At 44.3% G+C, this 22513-nt stretch overlaps 1 protein-coding gene across 1 annotated transcript in view; it reads left to right on the plus strand.

Moving 5' to 3' along the window:
- The window catches only part of LOC139392373 (gamma-aminobutyric acid type B receptor subunit 2-like), a 354915-nt gene that overhangs the window by 165153 nt on the left and 167249 nt on the right, over positions 1-22513 (plus strand). Inside the window, exon 4 of the mRNA XM_071140323.1 lies at positions 15947-16048. Coding sequence (XP_070996424.1) covers positions 15947-16048 — 102 coding nt within the window. The remainder of the gene's footprint in view (positions 1-15946; positions 16049-22513) is intronic.

Raw genomic sequence — 22513 nt, forward strand, 5'->3', positions numbered from 1 at the left:
GATCAACATTGGTGAAATTAGAACACAGAAAAATCCTGCACTGAGCAAGGTAATCACATTACATAAAGGAATGACTGTGATCACATTTTGAAACCTTTCGTTGATATCATGACCTTACTAAGAAATCGTAGAAAAGCAATAAGATTTAGAAAACAACAAAAAATAAATATATGTACACTACAGGTCAAAGGTTTTTAGAACTGTAACGAGTTCGCTGAGAGTCGGGAAGCAAGTACAGCGAGTGAGTGTTTTAATAAGCAAACAAAACAATAAACACGAAACACATGTTGGAGTCCAGGTGAGTGTCATGAGGCGCAGGTGCGCGAGACGATGGTGACAGGTGAGCAGCCTGATGACCTAGAGGCCGGAGAGGGAGAATACGTAGTACCCCCTCCCTTACGCGCGGCTCCAGACGTTGGACGCCATCAAAGGGGACGAACCTGGGGATCAGGAGCGGACCTGTCACCCCTGCAGAAGCGCAAGAACCTGTCCCGGCAGCTGAGGCACGGAAACCTGTCTAGTCAGCTGTGGCGCGGGAACCTGACAGATCGGTTGAAGCAAAGGAGCCTAGTGATCCGGCCGAGGCACGAAAGCCTGACGAGCCGGCTGAGGAAGGGGAGCATGGCGATCCAGCTAAGGCATGGGGGTAGAAGCTGTTAAGGAGCCTTTTGGTCCTAGACTTGGCACTCCGGTACCTCTTTCCGTGTGGTAGCAGAGAGAACAGTCTTTGACATGGGTGACTGGAGTTTTTGGCAATTTTTTGGTCTGTCCTCTGAAAATGGCCTAGTATATACAGTACCAGTCAAAAGTTTGGACACACCTACTCATTCCAGGGTTTTTCCTTATTTTTCCTATTTTCTACATTGTAGAATAATAGTGAACACATCACAACTATGAAATAACACATATGGAAACATGTTGTAACCAAATAAAGTGTTAAACAAATCAAAATATTATTTGAGATTTGAGATTCTTCGAAGTAGCCACCCTTTGCCTTGATGACAGCTTTGCACAGTTTTGTAGTTCTCTCAACCAGCTTCATGAGGTAGTCAGCTGGAATGCATTCCAATTAACAGGTGTTCCTTGTTAAAAGTTAATTTGTGGAATTTCTTTCCTTCTTAATGCGTTTGAGCCAATCAGTTGTGTTGTGACAAGATAGGGGTGGTATACAGAAGATAGACCTATTTGGTAAAAGACCAAGTCCATATTATGGCAAGAACAGCTCAAAAAGCAAACAGAAATGACAGTCCATCATTACTTTAAGACATAAAGGTCAGTCAATCTGGAAAATGTCAAGAACGCAATATCAGGCCTCCCGGGTGGCGCAGTGGTTAAGGGCGCTGTACTGCAGCGCCAGCTGTGCCATCAGAGTCCATGGGTTCGCGCCCAGGGTCTGTCGTAACCGGCCGCGACCGGGAGGTCCGTGGGGCGACGCACAATTGGCCTAGCGTCGTCCGGGTTAGGGAGGGCTTGGTCGGTAGGGATGTCCTTGTCTCATCGCGCACCAGCGACTCCTGTGGCGGGCCGGGCGCAGTGCGCGCTAACCAAGGTTGCCAGGTGCACAGTGTAACCTCCGACACATTGGTGCGGCTGGCTTCCGGGTTGGAGGCGCGCTGTGTTAAGAAGCAGTGCGGCTGGTTGGGTTGTGTATCGGAGGACGCATGACTTTCAACCTTCGTCTCTCCCGAGCCCGTACGGGAGTTGTAGCGATGAGACAAGATAGTAGCTACTACAACAATTGGATACTATGAAATTGGGGAGAAAAAGGGGTAAAAATTCAAAAAAGAAGAAAAAAAAAGAAAGCAATATCGCAAAAACCATCGAGCTCTATGATGAAACTGTCTCTCTTGAGGACCACCAGAGGAAAGGGAAGACCCAGAGTTACCTCTGCTGCAGAGGATAAGTTCATTTGAGTTAACTGCCTCAGAAATCGGCAATTAACTGCACTTCAGATTGCACCTCACTGTTCAGAGGAGAATGCGTGAATCAGGCCTTCATGGTCAATTTTGCTGCAAAGAAACCACTACTAAAGGACACCAATAATAAGAAGAGACTTGCTTGGGCCAAGAAACACGAGCAATGGACGTTAGAGCGGTGGAAATCTGTTCTTTGGTCTGATGAGTCCAAATGGGAGATTTTTGGTTCCAACCACTGTGTCTTTGTGAGACGCAGAGTAGGTGAACAGATGATCTCTGCATGTGTGGTTCCCACCGTGAAGCATGGAGGAGGTGTGACGGTGTGGGGATGCTTTGCTGTTGACACTGCCTGTAAGTTATTTAGAATTCAAGGCACACTTAACCAGCATGGCCACCACAGCATTCTGCAGTGATACGCCACCCCATCTGGTTTGCGCTTAGTGGGACTATCATTTGTTTTTCAACAGGACAATGTCCCAACATAACTCCAGGCTGTGTAAGGACTATTTGACCAAGAAGAAGAGTGATGGAGTGCTGCATCAGATGACCTGGCCTCCACAATCACTCGACCTCAGTCCAATTGAGATGGTTTGGGAGCCATGTTCTGTTATAATCTCCACCCAGCACAGCCAGAAGAGGACTGGCCACCCCTCATAGCCTGGTTCCGCTCTAGGTTTCTTCCTAGGTTTTGGCCTTTCTAGGGAGTTTTTCCTAGCCACCATGCTTCTACACCTGCATTGCTTGCTGTTTGGGGTTTTAGGCTGGGTTTCTGTACAGCACTTTGATATATCAGCTGATGTAAGAAGGGCTATATAAATACATTTGATTTGATTTGAGTTAGACAGCAGAGTGAAGGAAAAGAAGCCAACAAGTGTTCAGCATATGTGGGAACTCCTTCAAGACTGTTGGGAAAGCATTCCAGGTGAAGCTGGTTGATAGAATGCCAAGAGTGTGCAAAGCTATCCATCAAGGGGAAGGGTGGCTACTTTGAAGAATTTCAAATATAAAGTATATTTGGATTTGTTTAACACTTTTTTGGTTGCTACATTATTCCATATGGGTTATTTCATAGTTTTGGTACTGTACATTTAAATATATAATTGGCTGGGCAATTTTGGAAGTATGCTTGTGGTCAACATCCATTTGGAAGACCCATTAACGACCAAGCTTTAACTTCCTGACTGATTTTTTTACTTTAAATATATATATATATATATATATTTCACCTTTATTTAACCAGGGAAGCTTGTTGATAACAAGTTCTCATTTACAACTGCGACCTGGCCAAGATAAAGCAAAGCAGTGCAACAGAAACAACAACACAGAGTTACACATGGAAAAAACAAGCGTACAGTCAATAACACAATAGAAAAAGAAGAAAGTCTATATAGTGTGTGTGTGTGCAAATGGCGTGAGGAGGTAAGGCAATAAATAGGCCATAGTAGCAAAGTAAGTACAATTTAGCAGATTAACACTGGAGGGATAGATGACCAGATGATGATGAGCAGATGATGGTGTGTAAGTAGTGATACTTGTGTGCAAAAAAGTAAATAAAAACAATATGGGGACGGGGTAGAAAGATTGGGTGGGCTATTTACAGATGGACTATGTATAGCTGCAGTGACGGATGGCACTGTGACAGACTACATCCTGCTCAGATAGCTGATGTTTAAAGTTAGTGAGGGAAATCTAAGTCTCCAGCTTCAGCGATTTTTGCAATTTGTTCCAGTCTCTGGCAGCAGAGAACTGGAAGGAAATGCGGCCAAAGGAGGTGTTGGCTTTGGGGATGACCAGTGAGATATACCTGCTGGAGCGCGTGCTACGGGTGGGTGTTGTTATCGTGACCAGTGAGCTGAGATAAGACGGAGCTTAACCTAGCATAGACTTATAGATGACCTGGAGCCAGTGGGTCTGGCTACGAATATGTAGATAGGGCCAGCCGACTAGAGCATACAGGTCGTAGTGGTGGGTGGTCGTAAGGCGCTTTGGAAACAAAACGGATGGCACTGTGACAGACTACATCCAATTGGCTGAGTAGAGTATTGGAAGCTATTTTGTAAATGACATTGCCGAAGTCGAGGATCGGTAGGATAGTCAGTTTTACTATGGTAAGTTAGGTGGCGTGAGTGAAGGAGGCTTTATTGCGAAATAGGAAGCCGATTCTAGATTTGATTTTGGATTGGAGATGTTTGATATGAGTCTGGAAGGAGAGTTTACAGTCTAGCCAGACACCTAGGTATTTGTAGTTGTCCATGTATTCTAAGTCAGAACCGTCCTGAGTGGTGATGCTAGTCGGGTGGGCGGGTGCTGGCAGCGATCCGTGGTTGACTGTAGACCCTGTCACATACGTCTCGTGTTTGAGCCGTTGAATTGCGGCTCCACTTTGTCTCTATACTGACACTTTCCTTGTTTGATTGCCTTACGGAGGGAATAACTACACTGTTTGTATTCGGCCATATTCCAAGTTGCCTTGCCATGATTAAATGCGGTGGTACGTGCTTTCAGTTTTACGCGAATGCTGCCATCAATCCACAGTTTCTGGTTAGAGTTTAACAAGCATGCGTGTGGGTCTGTGTGTGTGTGTGTGTGTGTGTGTGTGTGTGTGTGTGTGTGTGTGTATGTATTTACATGTGTGTGTCTATGTGTGTACGCTTGTGTGTGTGTGTGTGTGTGTGTGTGTGTGTGTGTGTGTGTGTGTGTGTGTGTGTGTGTGTGTGTGTGTGTGTGTGTGTGTGCCTGCCTGCCTGTGTGCTGATATGAGTGTATCAATGCCCGTGTCTTTAGTCTGTGTTTGCTGGTGCTTGTTTAACCCTGCATGTAAATAGAATCATATTGTACTAATGTCCTCTTGGAGCACTGGGGCGTTCAACACTCATAACTCAATACACTGACATTTTGCCCAGCCTGTCCCCATGTGTTTGTTTTTGTGTGTTAGTGTGTGTGTGTGTGTGTGTGTGTTAGTGAGTGTGTGTGTGTGTGTCTGTGTGTGTGTGTGTGTGTGTGTGTGTGTGTGTGTGGATTCTATTTCTCTCCTGATGTATTGACTGCTGTGGGAAGATGGGGAATCCCAGGCAAGCACAGACAATAAAGGATTTTTCCCTCCCTCCCTTGCTCCTCTCTCGTTCTCATTCTCCCTTTTACACACAGAAACACACACAGAAACACACACGCACAGATACGCACACACACACACACACCTACACGTTCTGTGGGGCGGCGATGGATTTGTCCACGTCCGTTGGGAATGGAAGGGACATACATCTTACAAATAGAAATCTCTTGGGAGACAGAAGCTATTCTAGGACAGCCCTATACAGTGCCTTGCGAAAGTATTCGGCCCCCTTGAACTTTGCGACCTTTTGCCACATTTCAGGCTTCAAACATAACGATATAAAACTGTATTTTTTTGTGAAGAATCAACAACAAGTGGGACACAATCATGAAGTGGAACGACATTTATTGGATATTTCAAACTTTTTTAACAAATCAAAAACTGAAAAATTGGGCGTGCAAAATTATTCAGCCCCTTTACTTTCAGTGCAGCAAACTCTCTCCAGAAGTTCAGTGAGGATCTCTGAATGATCCAATGTTGACCTAAATGACTAATGATGATAAATACAATCCACCTGTGTGTAATCAAGTCTCCGTATAAATGCACCTGCACTGTGATAGTCTCAGAGGTCCGTTAAAAGCGCAGAGAGCATCATGAAGAACAAGGAACACACCCTCAGGTCCGAGATACTGTTGTGAAGAAGTTTAAAGCCGGATTTGGATACAAAAAGATTTCCCAAGCTTTAAACATCCCAAGAAGCACTGTGCAAGCGAAAATATTGAAATGGAAGGAGTATCAGACCACTGCAAATCTACCAAGACCTGGCCGTCCCTCTAAACTTTCAGCTCATACAAGGAGAAGACTGATCAGAGATGCAGCCAAGAGGCCCATGATCACTCTGGATGAACTGCAGATATCTACAGCTGAGGTGGGAGACTCTGTCCATAGGACAACAATCAGTCGTATATTGCACAAATCTGGCCTTTATGGAAGAGTGGCAAGAAGAAAGCCATTTCTTAAAGATATCCATAAAAAGTGTTGTTTAAAGTTTGCCACAAGCCACCTGGGAGACACACCAAACATGTGGAAGAAGGTGCTCTGGTCAGATGAAACCAAAATTGAACTTTTTGGCAACAATGCAAAACGTTATGTTTGGCGTAAAAGCAACACAGCTCATCACACTGAACACACCATCCCCACTGTCAAACATGGTGGTGGCAGCATCATGGTTTGGGCCTGCTTTTCTTCAGCAGGGACAGGGAAGATGGTTAAAATTGATGGGAAGATGGATGGAGCCAAATACAGGACCATTCTGGAAGAAAACCTGATGGAGTCTGCAAAAGACCTGAAACTGGGACGGAGATTTGTCTTCCAACAAGACAATGATCCAAAACATAAAGCAAAATCTACAATGGAATGGTTCAAAAATAAACATATCCAGGTGTTAGAATGGCCAAGTCAAAGTCCAGACCTGAATCCAATCGAGAATCTGTGGAAAGAACTGAAAACTGCTGTTCACAAATGCTCTCCATCCAACCTCACTGAGCTCGAGCTGTTTTGCAAGGAGGAATGGGAAAAAATTTCAGTCTCTCGATGTGCAAAACTGATAGAGACATACCCCAAGCGACTTACAGCTGTAATCGCAGGAAAAGGTGGCGCTACAAAGTATTAACTTAAGGGGGCTGAATAATTTTGCACGCCCAATTTTTCAGTTTTTGATTTGTTAAAAAGGTTTGAAATATCCAATAAATGTCGTTCCACTTCATGATTGTGTCCCACTTGTTGTTGATTCTTCACAAAAAAATACAGTTTTATATCTTTATGTTTGAAGCCTGAAATGTGGCAAAAGGTCGCAAAGTTCAAGGGGGCCGAATACTTTCGCAAGGCACTGTATGTAGCCGTATTCTCCACAAGCTCTCTGGCATACTGTCGATTAGTTTTACACTCTATGCCCAAATGTCTGCTCTTTTTCCATGCTAGAACATAACAAACAGGTACTAGAATTCCATTTTTTTCTGTACTTCTGTCAAATATGTTTCATGTCGTTTACCGATTGAGAGAGGATAAAAGTCTATGAGCGCAGCCGATGTGCCGGTGCCTGCTCCACTTACCCACTGCTAGCTCTAGCCTGTCCTGGGGAACCACTGCACTCCCTGGGAGGCAGTGGTATTTTATATTTTTTTCATAAAAAAATGTTTCACCTTTATTTAACCAGGTAGGCTAGTTGAGAACAAGTTCTCATTTGCAACTGCAACCTGGCCAAGATAAAGCAAAGCAGTTCAACACATACAACAACACAGAGTTACACATGGAATAAACAAACATACAATCAATAATACAGTAGAAAAATCTATATACAGCATGTACAAATGAGGTAGGATAAGAGAGGTAAGGCAATAAATAGGCAATAGTGGCGAAGTAATTACAATATAGCAATTAAACACTGGAACGGTAGAATGTGCAGAAGATTAATGTGCAAGTAGAGATACTGGGGGGCAAAGGAGCAAGATAAATAAATAAATACAGTATGGGGATGAGGTAGATTGGATGGGCTATTTACAGATGAGCTATGTACAGTTGCAGCGATCTGTGAGCTACTCTGACAGCTGGTGCTTAAAGCTAGTGAGGGAGGTAAGAGTCTCCAGCTTTAGTGATTTTTGCAGTTCGTTCCAGTAATGGCAGCAGAGAACTGGAAGGAGAGGAGTAGCCAGTGGGTTTGTCGACAAGTATGAAGCGAGGGCCAACCAACGAGAGAGTACAGGTCGCAGTGGTGGGTAGTATATGGGGCTTTGGTGACAAAATGGATAGACTGCGTCCAATTTGTTGAGTAGAGTGTTGGAGGCTATTTTGTAAATTACATCGCCTAAGTCGAAGATCAGTAGGATGGTCAGTTTTACGAGGTATGTTTGGCAGCATGAGTGAAGGATGCTTTGTTGCGAAATAGGAAGCCGATTCTAGATTTCATTTTGGATTTGAGATGTTTAATATGAGTCTGGAAGGAGAGTTTACAGTCTAACCAGACACCTAGGTATGTGTAGTTGTTCACATATTCTAAGTCAGAACCGTCCAGAGTAGTGATGCTGGACGGGCGGGCAGGTGTGGGCAGCGATCGGTTGAAGAGCATGTAATTAGTTTTACTTGCATTTAAGAGCAGTTGAAGGCCACAGAAGGAGAGTTGTATGGCATTGAAGCTCGTCTGGAGGTTAGTTAACACAGTGTCCAACGAAGGGCCAGGGGTATACAGAATGCTGTCGTCTGCCTAGAGGTGGACCAAAGAATCACCAGCAGCAAGAGCGACATCATTGATGTATACAGAGAAGAGAATCGGCCCGAGAATTGAACCCTGTGGCACCCCCATAGAGACTGCCAGAGGCCCGGACAACAGGACCTCCGATTTGACACACTGAACTATCTCTGAGAAGTAGTTAGTGAACCAGGCGAGGCAGTCATTTGAGATACCAAGGCTGTTGAGTCAGCCAATAAGAATGTTGTGATTGACAGAGTCAAAAGCCTTAGCCAGGTTGATGAATACGGCTGCACAGTATTGTCTCTTATCGATGGCGGTTATGATATCGTTTAGGACCTTGAGTGTGGCTGAGGTGCACCCATGACCAGCTCTGAAACCAGATTGCATAGCGGAGAAGGTATGGTGGGATTCGAAATGGTCGAATATCTGTTTGTTAACTTGGCTTTCAAAGACCTTAGAAAGGCAGGGTAGAATAGATATAGGTCTGTAGCAGTTTGGGTCTAGAGTGTCACCCCCTTTGAAGAGGGGGATGACCGCGGCAGCTTTCAAATCAAATCAAATCAAGTTTATTTGTCACATACACATGGTTAGCAGATGTTAATGCGAGTGTAGCGAAATGCTTGTGCTTCTAGTTCCGACAATGCAGTAATAACCAACAAGTAATCTAACCTAACAATTCCAAAACTACTACCTTACACACACAAGTGTAAAGGAATAAAGAATATGTACATAAAGATATATGAATGAGTGATGGTACAGAACGGCATAGGCAAGAGCAGCCAAGCAGCCAAGTGGAAAGCATGGCCAGCCGTAGAAAAATGCTTATTGAAATTCTCGATTATAGTGGATTTATCGGTGGTGACAGTGTTTCCTAGCCTCAGTGCAGTGGGCAACTGGGAGGAGGTGCTCTTATTCTCCATGGACTTTACAGTGTCCCAGAACTTTTTTGAGTTTGTGCTACTTCCCTGAAAAGTTGCATGATGCAGAACACAACAGGAGGTTTTTGTGCTCTTCAAGGGCAGTCAGGTCTGGGGAGAACCAAGGGCCATATCTGTTCCTGGCTACATTTTATTTGAATGGGGCATGCTTATTTAAGATGGTGAGGAAGGCACTTTTAAAGAACGACCAGGCATCCTCTACTGACGGGATGAGGTCAATTTCCTTCCAGGATACCCAGGCCAGGTTGATTAGAAAGGCCTGCTCGCTGAAGTGTTTTAGGGAGTGTTTGACAGTGATGAGGGGTGGTTGTTTGACCGCGGACCCATTACAGATACAGGCAATGAGACAGTGATCGCTGAGATCTTGGTTGAAAACAGTAGAGGTGTATTTGGAGGGCAAGTTGGTTAGGATGATATCTATGAGGGTACCCGTGTTCACGGATTTGGGGTTGTACTTGGTGGGTTCATTGATAATTTGTGTGAGATTGAGGGCATCAGGCTTAGATTGTAGGATTGCCGGGGTGTTAAGCATGTCAGAGTTTAGGTCACCTAGCAGCACGAGCTCTGAAGATAGATGGGGGGCAATCAGTTCACATATGGTGTCCAGGGCACAGCTGGGGGCAGAGAGTGGTCTATAGCAAGCGGCAACGGTGAGAGACTTGTTTCTGGAAAGATGAATTTTTAAAAGTAGAAGTTCTAATTGTTAGGGTACCGACCTGGATAGTAAGACAGAACTCTACAGGCTATCTCTGCAGTTGATTGCAACACCGCCCCCTTTGGCAGTTCTATCTTGTCGGAAAATGTTATAGCTGGGGATGGACATTTCAGGGTTTTTGGTGTGCTTCCTAAGCCAGGCTTCAGACACGGCTAGGACATCCGGGTTGGCAGAGTGTGCTAAAGCAGTGAATAAAACAAACTTAGGGAGGAGGCTTCTAATGTTAACATGCATGAAACCAAGGCTTTTACTGTTACGGGAGTCAACAAATGAGAGCACCTGGGGAGTAGGAGTGGAGCTAGGCACTGCAGGGCCTGGATCAGGACTGGTAGTCTAGTGCGTTCAGAGCAGAGAGTAAAAGGAGCAGGTTTCTGGTCGTGAGAGAATAGATTCAAGGCATAATGTACAGACAGAGGTATGGTAGGATGTGAGTACATTGGAGGTAAACCTAGGCATTGAGTAATGATGAGAGAGATATTGTCTCTAGAGACGTTTAAAACAGGTGATGTCACCGCATATATGGAAGGTGGAACTAAATGGGAGGTTAAGGAATATTGAGTAGGGCTAGAGGCTTCACAGTGAAATAAGATAATAATCATTAACCCGGAAAGTAATGGACAAGGCATATTGATATTAGGGAGAGGCATGTGTAGCCGGGTGATCAATAGGGGTCCAGTGAGTGGTTGGGCTGGCTGGAGACACGGCGATTCAGACAACTAGCAGACCGGGCCTAGCAAGCTAGCATAAGGGCCTTACAGGGATGTCTCCACGGAGGAAATGTCTGTTTTATGTCAATAGACCAATCGTGATGGATTAGTAGGGTTCCGAGTAGCAGAGGGGTCCAAGTCCAATTGACAAAATAGGTATTGTGGCCCAAGAAATTGGCCGATGGATCTATACAGCTAACAGTCCAATATGCTCTAGACAGCTAGCGAGCTGTGGCTAGCAGCTAGCGGGAAGCCATCATCCTGGAGTCGCCTCTTCACTGTTGACGTTGAGACTGGTGTTTTGCAGGTACTATTTAATGAAGCTGCCAGTTGAGGACTTGTGTGGCGTCTGTTTCTCAAACTAGACACTAATGTACTTGTCCTCTTGCTCAGTTGTGCAACGGGGCCTCCCACTCCTCTTTCTATTCTGGTTAGAGACAGTTTGCGCTGTTCTGTGAAGGGAGTAGTACACAGCGTTGTACGAGATCTTCAGTTTCTTGGCAACTTCTCACATGGAATAGCCTTCATTTCTCAGAACAAGAATAGACTGACGAGTTTCAGAAGAAACTTTGCTTCTGGCCATTTTGAGCCTGTAATCGAACCCACAAATGCTGATGCTCCAGATACTCAACGAATCTAAAGAAGGACAGTTTTATTGCTTCTTTAACTTCTTGGCGCACCCATCCCGTTAGCGGGATCATTTTCGTCAACATCCGCTGAATTACAGAGTGCTAAATTAAATTACTGCAAATATTAAATTTTCATGAAATCACAAGTGCAATATAGCAAAACACAGTTTAGCTTGTTATTAATCCACCTGGCGTGTCAGATTTTAAAAAAAAGCTTTTCGGCGAAAGCATACCAAGCATTTATGTTAGGACATCTCTCTCAGCAGACAAAACATTACAAACAGCTAGCAGCAAACTAGATTGGTCACGAAAGTCAGAAAAGCAATAAAATGAATCGCTTACCTTTGATGATCTTCGGATGTTTGCACTCACGAGACTCCCAGTTACACAATAAATGTTCCTTTTGTTCCATAAAGTTATTTTTAAATCCAAAAACCTTCATTTGGTTGGCGCGTTATGTTCAGAAATCCACAGACTCGAGCGGTGACAACGGGGCAGACGAAAATTCCAAATAGCATCCGTAAAGTTCATAGAAACATGTCTTTTATAATCAATCCTCAGGTTGTTTTTACAATAAATAATCAATAATATTTCAACCGGACCGTAACTTTTTTCAATGGGAGGTAGAGAGAAAATGTCTGTTCCAAGCTACTCACGCATGCAAAACTCTGCTGGCACCCAGCCATCTAATGGCGCGATGTGATCATTTTTCTGAAACTATGCCTAAAGACTGTTCACACCATGTGGAAGCCATAGGAAAATAAATCTGGTTGATATCCCTTTAAATGGAGGGAAGGCATGCAATGGAACAGAGAGGTTTCAGGACAACACTTCCTGGTTGGATTTTCCTCAGGTTTTCGCCTGCAATATCAGTTCTATTATACTCACAGACAATATTTTGACAGTTTTGGAAACTTTAGAGTGTTTTCTATCATCATCTGACAATTATATGCATATTCTAGATTCTGGGCCTGAGAAATAGGCAGTTTGGGTACGTTTTTCATCCAAACATCAAAATACTGCTCCCTACACTCAAGAGGTTAATCCGGACAACAACGTTCAGCTGTGCTAACATAATTGCAAAAGGGTTTTCTAATGATCAATTAGCCTTTTAAAATTATAAACTTGGATTAGCTAACAAAACGTGACATTGGAACACAGGTGTGATGGTTGCTGATAATGGGTCTCTGTACGCTTATGTAGATATTTCATAAAAAAATGTGCATTTTCCAGCTACAACAGTCATTTACAACATTAACAATGTCTACGCTGTATTTCTGATCAATTTTATGTTATTTTAATGGACAAAAAAACGTGCTTTTCTTTCAAAAACAAGGACATTTTTAAGTGACCCCAAACTTTTGAACAATAGTGTATGTACAGTACATATATATGTGTGTGATTGGATATATAGACATTATGTACAGTATAGGATAGAATATGTAGTATATGTGAAGAATACGTAGGATGGAATAGTATATGTATGTACTCCTGAGTGGTGCAGCAGTCTAAGGCACTACAGACCCTGGTTCAATTCCAGGCTGTTTCACATCCGGCTGTGATTGGGAGTCCCATAGGGTGGCGCACAATTGTCTCAGCGTCGTCTGGGTTAAGGTTTGGCTGTGGTAGGCCGTCGTTGTAAATAATAATTTGTTCTTAACTGACTTGCCTAGTTAAATAAAGGCTAAATAAATATATGCAGCAATACAGTATATACATATGAAATGGGTATTACAGTATGTTAACATTATTAAAGTGACCAGCCTTTAAGGTACCAGGTGGTAGCCGGCTAGGGACTATGGTCAGGGCAGGATACTGGGTGGATGCAGGCTAGTGATGACTATTTAACAGTCTCATGGCCTTAAGATAGTATTGGTATAGAAGTCAAAATTCTGGTATCATGACAACAATACTGTAAATACAGACCCACTGCATGGTGCACACAAACACACTGTGCTCGCTACAGCTCACTACAGTGGACTGGTGTTCAGTAATGGCTCTGCCATGTGTGTGTGTGTGTGTGTGTGTGTGTGTGTGTGTGTGTGTGTGTGTGTGTGTGTGTGTGTGTGTGTGTGTGTGTGTGTGTGTGTGTGTGTGTGTGAACACCGTGTCTCTGTTTGTATAAATGGCTGAGGTGGGTTTTGTGTGTCTAATGGAAAGATAATGTGTTTGAATTGGGGACTTCACAATGGAAGACGTCTCCGGGAGCTTATTTCATGTGTTTTTGTGAATATAAAGTAGCTGTTATTCAACTAAGATACACACATTAAATTGCAAGAAAAACATGTTCACACACACACAGGCGCACACACACACACACACACACACAGGCGCACACACACACACACACACACACACACACACACACACACACACACACACACACACACACACACACACACACACACACACACACACACACACACACACACACACACACACACACACACACACACAGAGAGACAGAGGGAGACATACACACACATACACTCACACGCACATACACACACATACACAACCACCTACACACACACTCATAACTCACTCTCATGGAACCATGTTGTCTAACTTTCCTTCAACACTCTGCTACGTGTAGACAACAGCATTACTGGATCAATACAACCTGGCTTTGCTCTTCAGGAATAATAAGTCAACTCAGAGCAGACAAGCTAGTACATTGTCTTCTGATGGTCTCCAGGATCTACAGGCCCAAATCAGACATAAACAAGGAGACACTTGCACACGCTGACAGACGGTTTCCTTCTCTTTCTCAAGCTCTTTCTTTTAGTTAGATGTAGTGTTCCTTCCATTCCTGATGGAAGTAGACAAATCCATCTGCGGTGTGTTTGCATGCATGTGATCTTGCACACGTTCCTACATGTGTGTGTGTGTTGACCTGGCCTTAGTTCAACAGTGAATATTGTTGTAGCTGGGATAAATACTGGACATTTAGCATAAAGGAATTGGTGGTTGAGTTATAGCTAGGAGTTTGTGAGAGAATGAATCAGGAAGAATGAGAGGAATGGATGCCTAGGTTGCGTCCCAAATGGCACCCTACTCCCTGTGTGTTGTGCACTACTTTTGACCAGAGCTGTATGGGTTTCCCTATGGTCCCTGGTCAGAACTAGTGCACTACATAGGGAATAGGGTGCCATTTGGGACACCGCACAGGGAGGCAAACCACTTCCTCTTCACACCATTATCTACCTCCCTACAGCCATTACCTACCACTGTGATGGCTCAATGCATCAAATATATATTAGCCTCCCAATGAATTTAGACCAGTAGGTGGCCAATATGTCCTAGATATGCTGTTTACAAGTAAAGTAGACTGACTGAAGCACAAACAAGCATTCCCACAGACACACGCACACACACACACACACCCCACACAATGACCACATGGTTCTAAAAGCCTTTTTCGCCTGCCTAGCTATCACTGTAGTACACTGTAGTGTTTCCTGTAGCTAACTCACAATGCTTCCTGTTTATGTGTATATTCTGGTTCACTTGACAGGTCACCACAGCGTTAACTGCATTATGCATTTCATCGCATCACACTGTAGCGCACTCACCACCCTCCATGGCTGGGCCTTCTGTGGTTACTAACCCACTAACCCTCTGGAGTTCCCCTCTCGCCGAGACGGGCGGTCAGCCTTCTGCTGCACCCCTCCTCCCTTCCTCCCTGGAGCCATGCAGCCCCTCTGCTTAACTCTTCACTTTAAGAGGTCTCTTCTCTCTACCATAATCTCTCTCTCTCGCTCTCTCTCTCTCTCTCTCTCTCTCTCTCTCTCTCTCTCTCTCTTTCTCTCTCCCTAGCTCTCTCTATCTATCCCTAGCTCTCCCTCTCCCTCTCTCTCTCTCTCTCTCTCTCTCTCTCTCTCTCCCTAGCTCTCACTCTCCCTCCCTCTTTCTCTCTCTCTCTCTCTCTCTCTCTCTTGCTCTCTCTCTCCCTCTTTCTCTCTCTTGCTTTCTCTCTCTCTTGCTTTCTCTCTCTCTTCGCTCGTACACACATGGGGCTACTATGAGACACACAGTATGCATTACCTCCTCAACAAATAGGGATCTTTCTGTACCCTACTGTTTCTCCCCCATGCTGCATTCAGCAGTAACAGCTGCATGTTTTCCCCCAGTGTCCCTAAAATACCACTAAGTCAACATTAGCTCAGCAGCATTAGCTAAGAAACAAACGCATCTTACTGCCTCCTCGGCTTATTATCGAGTGCTTGAGACTCGACGGGAACCAAGGAGCAATTTTCATTTCTGGAATAGTTTCTGCTGGGGGGATACAGAGACTAAATTAAGGGATAAATAACTGAAGTCTGTCCATATCTCAGAAGGGGTGCAGGGTCCACGGGCAGGATGCTTCCAGACTGATCTGGAATCAGTTAGAAATTGTCTGCTTCCCAAATGGCACCATATTCCATATGTAGTGCACTACTTTTGACCAGGGCAATAGGAATGGGGTGCCATTTGGGAGACGGATAGACAACAGGGATATTGTTGTGAGCAGAACCGTGCAATTTTTTTAATTAAAAAAAATAATAATAATTGTACCTTTATTTAAGGCAAGTCAGTTAAGAACAAATTCTTATTTTCAATGACGGCCTAGGAACAGTGGGTTTAACTGCCTGTTCAGGGGCAGAACGACAGATTTGTACCTTGTCAGCTCAGGGGTTTGAACTTGATATGAGTATGTCTCTGTCTCTCTCTCCCTCTCTCTGTCTTTGTCTTTCTCTCAGGTGAGGAATGACTTGACCAATGAGCTGGAGAAGGCAGACATCCAGATTGCTGACACTGAGAGCTTCTCCAACGACCCCTGTGTCAATGTCAAGAAGCTCAAGGTGAGTGAGCCACAGAACAGGTTATTGTACTGTCCAATAGGGCCGGGACGATACCAGTATTGCGATACTTGTTAGTATCGTGTCAAGGAAACAAAACACGAAGCAGATTTCTTTAGGAAAACGTTGTTGGAAACAAACATTATTGAATTATTTTCCAAGCTGTAGTGCACAATATTTTACAGACAGCAGGTTTTTAAAGAAACAAAGAGTTCGCTGCGTGTTTTCTTTTTGAAAATGTACTGTACAAGTACCTACCTTACTGCAGAAGTATTTACTGTAATCATTATACAACTGTACTGCAGAGGTGCTTACTGTAATGACTATACAACAGGACTGCAGAGATTGGCCTTGATACTGTATTACTTGATATTAATGTAGTAACACCGGTTTGTTTTTTAACCTTTCTGTATTCACTGGAGTAAATGAACTGTAGGTCACATATAGCATCAGATCTATTATGTAGCCTAACATGGCTTTGTTTCCTCATCACTTGCAGTATATTTTACAGTACCAATACCAGCAGTATATTTAACAGGACCAAGACCAGCAGGATATTTTACATTACCAAGACCAGTAGTATATTTTACAGGACCAAGACCAGCAGTATATTTAACAGGACCAAGACCAGCAGGATATGTTACAGTACCAAGACCAGTAGTATATTTTACAGGACCAAGACCAGCAGTGTATTTAACAGTACCAAGACCAGCAGCATATTTTACAGGACCAAGATCAGCAGCATATTTTACAGGACTAAGACCAGCAGCATATTTTACAGGACCAAGACCAGCAGCATATTTTACAGGACCAAGACCAGCAGTATATTCTACAGGACCAAGATCAGCAGCATATTTTACAGGACTAAGACCAGCAGCATATTTTACAGGACCAAGACCAGCAGTATATTCTACAGGACCAAGACCAGCAGTATATTTAACAGGACCAAGACCACCAGTATATTTAACAGGACCAAGACCAGCAGTATATTCTACAGGACCAAGACCACCAGTATATTTAACAGGACCAAGACCAGTAGTATGTTTTACAGGACCAAGACCAGCAGCATATTTTACAGGACCAAGACCAGCAGTATATTTAACAGGACCAAGACCAGCAGCATATTTTACAGGACCAAGACCAGCAGTATATTCTACAGGACCAAGACCAGCAGTATATTTTACAGGACCAAGACCAGCATTATATTTTACTCTCCGGTTCACACTGGTCTCTCTCTCTCTCTCTCTCTCTCTCTCTCACACACACACACACACACACACACACACACACACACACACACACACACACACACACACACACACACACACACACACAAACTCTCTCTGTCAATCTCTCACACTCACACACTTGCTGTGACCCCGTGAACCCTAAGTGGAGTTGCAATGTCTGATTATAATGGGGGGAAAAAATATAATAATGTCAACTTCATTTTCATCATCTCCAACACCAAGTGTTTCCTGTGAAATCAACAACCAATTAGTAGACAATTAGTATGCAATTAGTAGACAATGCCTACTCACAGCTGGTCAAAATCACACGAGTCACACTGATGATGTCATTGGAAACCCTTCTCTCCCTCAATCTTTTTTTACTACAAAATATAGAAACACATCACAGATGTTGATGTTGGGCTGGTGCTGGAGATGATGAATATGAAGTTGAAAAAGTTTTCCTTTTAGTCCCTCACTCCCCCAGGCCTCTCAGCTCTCACAACACGTGTCTAAGGCCCTCACTCCCCCAGGCCTCTCAGCTCTCACAACACGTGTCTAAGGCCCTCACTCCCCCAGGCCTCTCAGCTCTCACAACACGTGTCTAAAGCCCTCACTCCCCCAGGCCTCTCAGCTCTCACAACACGTGTCTAAGGCCCTCACTCCCCCAGGCCTCTCAGCTCTCACAACACGTGTCTAAGGCCCTCACTCCCCCAGGCCTCTCAGCTCTCACAACACGTGTCTAAGGCCCTCACTCCCCCAGGCCTCTCAGCTCTCACAACACATGTCTAAGGCCCTCACTCCCCCAGGCCTCTCAGCTCTCACAACACGTGTCTAAGGCCCACACTCCACAGTCCTCTCAGCTCTCACAGCACTGTCTATGGCCCTCACTCCCCAGGTCTCTCAGCTCTCTGATTAACTCACATCACATAAGAGATGGCAAAGCCTCAAACTGCCACACACACACGTACACGCATGCACACATACACACACACAGAGAATGTGAACGATGAGCCTTCTTAAAATATACATGTATGTGTGTGAAGCTGACATTTTAAGCTGACACCCTGGTCCTTGATCAGAGTTAAAATGAAAATGATTATTCGTACTGCTTTGCAATATCTTAAAGTCCTCTTTCTGGGATGTGACGGGCTGTGACGGCTCTGACACCCGATTGGTTAGCTCCTGTATCATCTCTCCATTCGGTTGATGTGTGTAGCCGCTAATAGCCACTAATAGACTGTAGTTTACTTCTATAGTAGTGATTAAGATTCCTAGAGAGAGAACAGCAGTCAGATGCTGTCCACGGTGCTGAAACAGATAACCACCATTAGATAGGGACTGTATTGTACAGGGGCTGTTTCTTTGTAGCTGTGTGGCTCGTTCTTCCTTTTATTCTCCCATTCACACAATCTGTCTACCCTCTCTTTTTTCACTCTCTCTCTCTCTCTCTCTCTCTCTCTCTCTCTCTCTCTCTCTCTCTCTCTCTCTCTCTCTTCACATACACACACACACTCTGTCTCCTCTCTGCACTTTCCATCTGTCTCTCTCTCTCATTCTCTCTCTTTCTCACATTCAAACCCTTTCTTTCTCTCTTTCATTCCATCTGTCTCTCACTCACGCACGCACACACGCACGCACTCACTCAATAAATGCTTGTTTTAATAAAAAGCATTTTCGGTTTAAAAACCTTTTGCTATGGTTTGCTACGTTGTTCACTAATGAATACACCCCAGCCATATTACATTCCCCACATGCACATAACATCTAACATTCAACATCTTCAATGGAATTACTACTTCATCAACTAAAGATACAACTGAAAATGAAAACAGGACACTGCGATAACCAATTCTGCTATTTGTGTTATTTTGTGATATTAATAGCTTCTCCAACACTTTGTAGCCTGATATTGATAGTTGCGTCACAAATGGCACCCTGTTCACTTCAAATCAAATGAAATCAAATTTATTTATATAGCCCTTCGTACATCAGCTGATATCTCAAAGTGCTGTACAGAAAACCAGCCTAAAACCCCAAATAGCAAGCAATGCAGATGTAGAAGCACGGTGGCTAGGAAAAACTCCCTAGAAAGGCCAAAACCTAGGAAGAAACCTAGAGAGGAACCAGGCTATGTGGGGTGGCCAGTCCTCTTCTGGCTGTGCCGGGTGGAGATTATAACAGAACATGGCCAAGATGTTCAAATGTTCATAAATGACCAGCATGGTCGAATAATAATAAGGCAGAACAGTTGAAACTGGAGCAGCAGCACGGTCAGGTGGACTGGGGACAGCAAGGTGTCATCATGTCAGGTATTCCTGGGGCATGGTCCTAGGGCTCAGGTCCTCCGAGAGAGAGAAAGAAAGAGAGAATTAGAGAGAGCATATGTGTGATGGCCAGTCCTCTTCTGGCTGTGCCGGGTGGAGATTATAACAGAACATGGCCAAGATGTTCAAATGTTCATAAATGACCAGCATGGTCAAATAATAATAAGGCAGAACAGTTGAAACTGGAGCAGCAGCACGGCCAGGTGGACTGGGGACAGCAAGGAGTCATCATGTCAGGTAGTCCTGGGGCATGGTCCTAGGGCTCAGGTCCTCCGAGAGAGAGAAAGAAAGAGAGAAGGAGAGAATTAGAGAACGCATACTTAGATTCACACAGGACACCGAATAGGACAGGAGAAGTACTCCGGATATAACAAACTGACCCTAGCCCCCCGACACATAAACTACTGCAGCATAAATACTGGAGGCTGAGACAGGAGGGGTCAGGAGACACTGTGGCCCCGTCCGAGGACACCCCCGGACAGGGCCAAACAGGAAGGATATAACCCCACCCACTTTGCCAAAGCACAGCCCCCACACCACTAGAGGGATATCTTCAACCACCAACTTACCATCCTGAGACAAGGCTGAGTATAGCCCACAAAGACCTCCGCTACGGCACAACCCAAGGGGGGGGGGGGGGGGGGGGGGGGGGGGGGGCGCCAACCCAGACAGGATGACCACATCAGTGAATCAACCCACTCAGGTGACGCACCCCCTCCAGGGACGGCATGAGAGAGCCCCAGTAAGCCAGTGACTCAGCCCCTGTAATAGGGTTAGAGGCAGAGAATCCCAGTGGAAAGAGGGGAACCGGCCAGGCAGAGACAGCAAGGGCGGTTCGTTGCTCCAGAGCCTTTCCGTTCACCTTCCCACTCCTGGGCCAGACTACACTCAATCATATGACCCACTGAAGAGATGAGTCTTCAGTAGAGACTTAAAGGTTGAGACCGAGTTTGCGTCTCTGACATGGGTAGGCAGACCATTCCATAAAAATGGAGCTCTATAGGAGAAAGCCCTGCCTCCAGCTGTTTGCTTAGAAATTCTAGGGACAATTAGGAGGCCTGCGTCTTGTGACCGTAGTGTACGTGTAGGTATGTATGGCAGGACCAAATCAGAGAGATAGGTAGGAGCAAGCCCATGTAATGCTTTGTAGGTTAGCAGTAAAACCTTGAAATCAGCCCTTGCTTTGACAGGAAGCCAGTGTAGAGAGGATAGCACTGGAGTAATATGATCAAATTTTTTGGTTCTAGTCAGGATTCTAGCAGCCGTATTTAGCACTAACTGAAGTTTATTTAGTGCTTTATCCGGGTAGCCGGAAAGTAGAGCATTGCAGTAGTCTAACCTAGAAGTGACAAAAGCATGGATTAATTTTTCTGCATCATTTTTGGACAGAAAGTTTCTGATTTTTGCAATGTTACGTTGATGGAAAAAAGCTGTCCTTGAAATGGTCTTGATATGTTCTTCAAAAGAGAGATCAGGGTCCAGAGTAACGCCGAGGTCCTTCACAGTTTTTTTTGAGACGACTGTACAACCATTAAGATTAATTGTCAGATTCAACAGAAGATCTCTTTGTTTCTTGGGACCTAGAACAAGCATCTCTGTTTTGTCCGAGTTTAAAAGTAGAAAGTTTGCAGCCATCCACTTCCTTATGTCTGAAACACATGCTTCTAGCAAGGGCAATTTTGGGGCTTCACCATGTTTCATTGAAATGTACAGCTGCGTGTCATCCGCATAGCAGTGAAAGTTAACATTATGTTTTCGAATAACATCCCCAAGAGGTAAAATATATAGTGAAAACAATAGTGGTCCTAAAACGGAACCTTGAGGAACACCAAAATTTACAGTTGATTTGTCAGAGGACAAACCATTCACAGAGACAAACTGATATCTTTCCGACAGATAAGATCTAAACCAGGCCAGAACTTGTCCGTAGTGTACTATGTTTGGCCAGGGCCCATAGGAAAGAGTGCCATTTGGGATGCACACCATTCAGAGCTACTGTGTGTCTCACTTGGTAGAGCCTGACACTTGCAACGCTAGGGTCGTGGGTTTGATTCCCATGGGGGACGAGTATGAGAATGTGTACACTCACACGTCAGTATCATACCTCTTTGTTTAGTTCCCATCAGCCTAATCTAGTTGTTCGATGACAATGGATCTGGTATGTATACTGACCTAATACCTTACTGTTAGAGCAGGGGTCTTCAACAGTCTCCAGTCCTGTTTGTGAATGTACACACTGTATACATTTAAATGGATGTGGGTGAATGTTTTGTTGTATGAGGTGAGGCTGGGGATAATATATGTTGCATAGGGAAAGTATTCAGACCCCCTTACGTTTTCCACATCTTGTTACAACTACAGCCTTATTCTAAAATGGATTCAATTATTTATTTTTCTCATCAATTTACACACAATACCCCGTAATGACGAAGCAAAAGCAGGTTTTTCTAAACTTTTGAAAATGTATTAAAAATTAAAAAACAAAATACCTTATTTTAGACTCTGTGCTATGAGACTCGAAATTGAGCTCAGTTGCATCCTGTTTCCATTGATCATCTTTGAGATGTTTCTACAACTTGATTGGAGTCAACCTGTGGTAAATTCGATTGATTGGATATTGTTTGGAAAGACACACACCTGTCTATATAAGGTCTCACAGTTGACAGTGCATGTCAGAGCAAAAACCAAGCCATGAGGTCGAAGGAATTGGCCATAGAGCTCCGAGACAGGATTGTGTCGAGGCACAAATCTGGGGAAGGTTACCAAACCAATCTGCAGCTTTGAAGGTCCCCAAGAACACAGTGGCCTCCATCATTCTTAAATGGAAGAAGTTTGGAACCACCAAGAGCCACCAAACTGAGCAATCGGGGGAGAAGGGCCTTTGTCAGGGAGGTGACCAAAAACCCGATGGT

The sequence above is a fragment of the Oncorhynchus clarkii genome, chromosome 32 (genome assembly GCF_045791955.1).
Source record: "Oncorhynchus clarkii lewisi isolate Uvic-CL-2024 chromosome 32, UVic_Ocla_1.0, whole genome shotgun sequence".
In the NCBI taxonomy this organism is placed as follows: domain Eukaryota; kingdom Metazoa; phylum Chordata; class Actinopteri; order Salmoniformes; family Salmonidae; genus Oncorhynchus; species Oncorhynchus clarkii.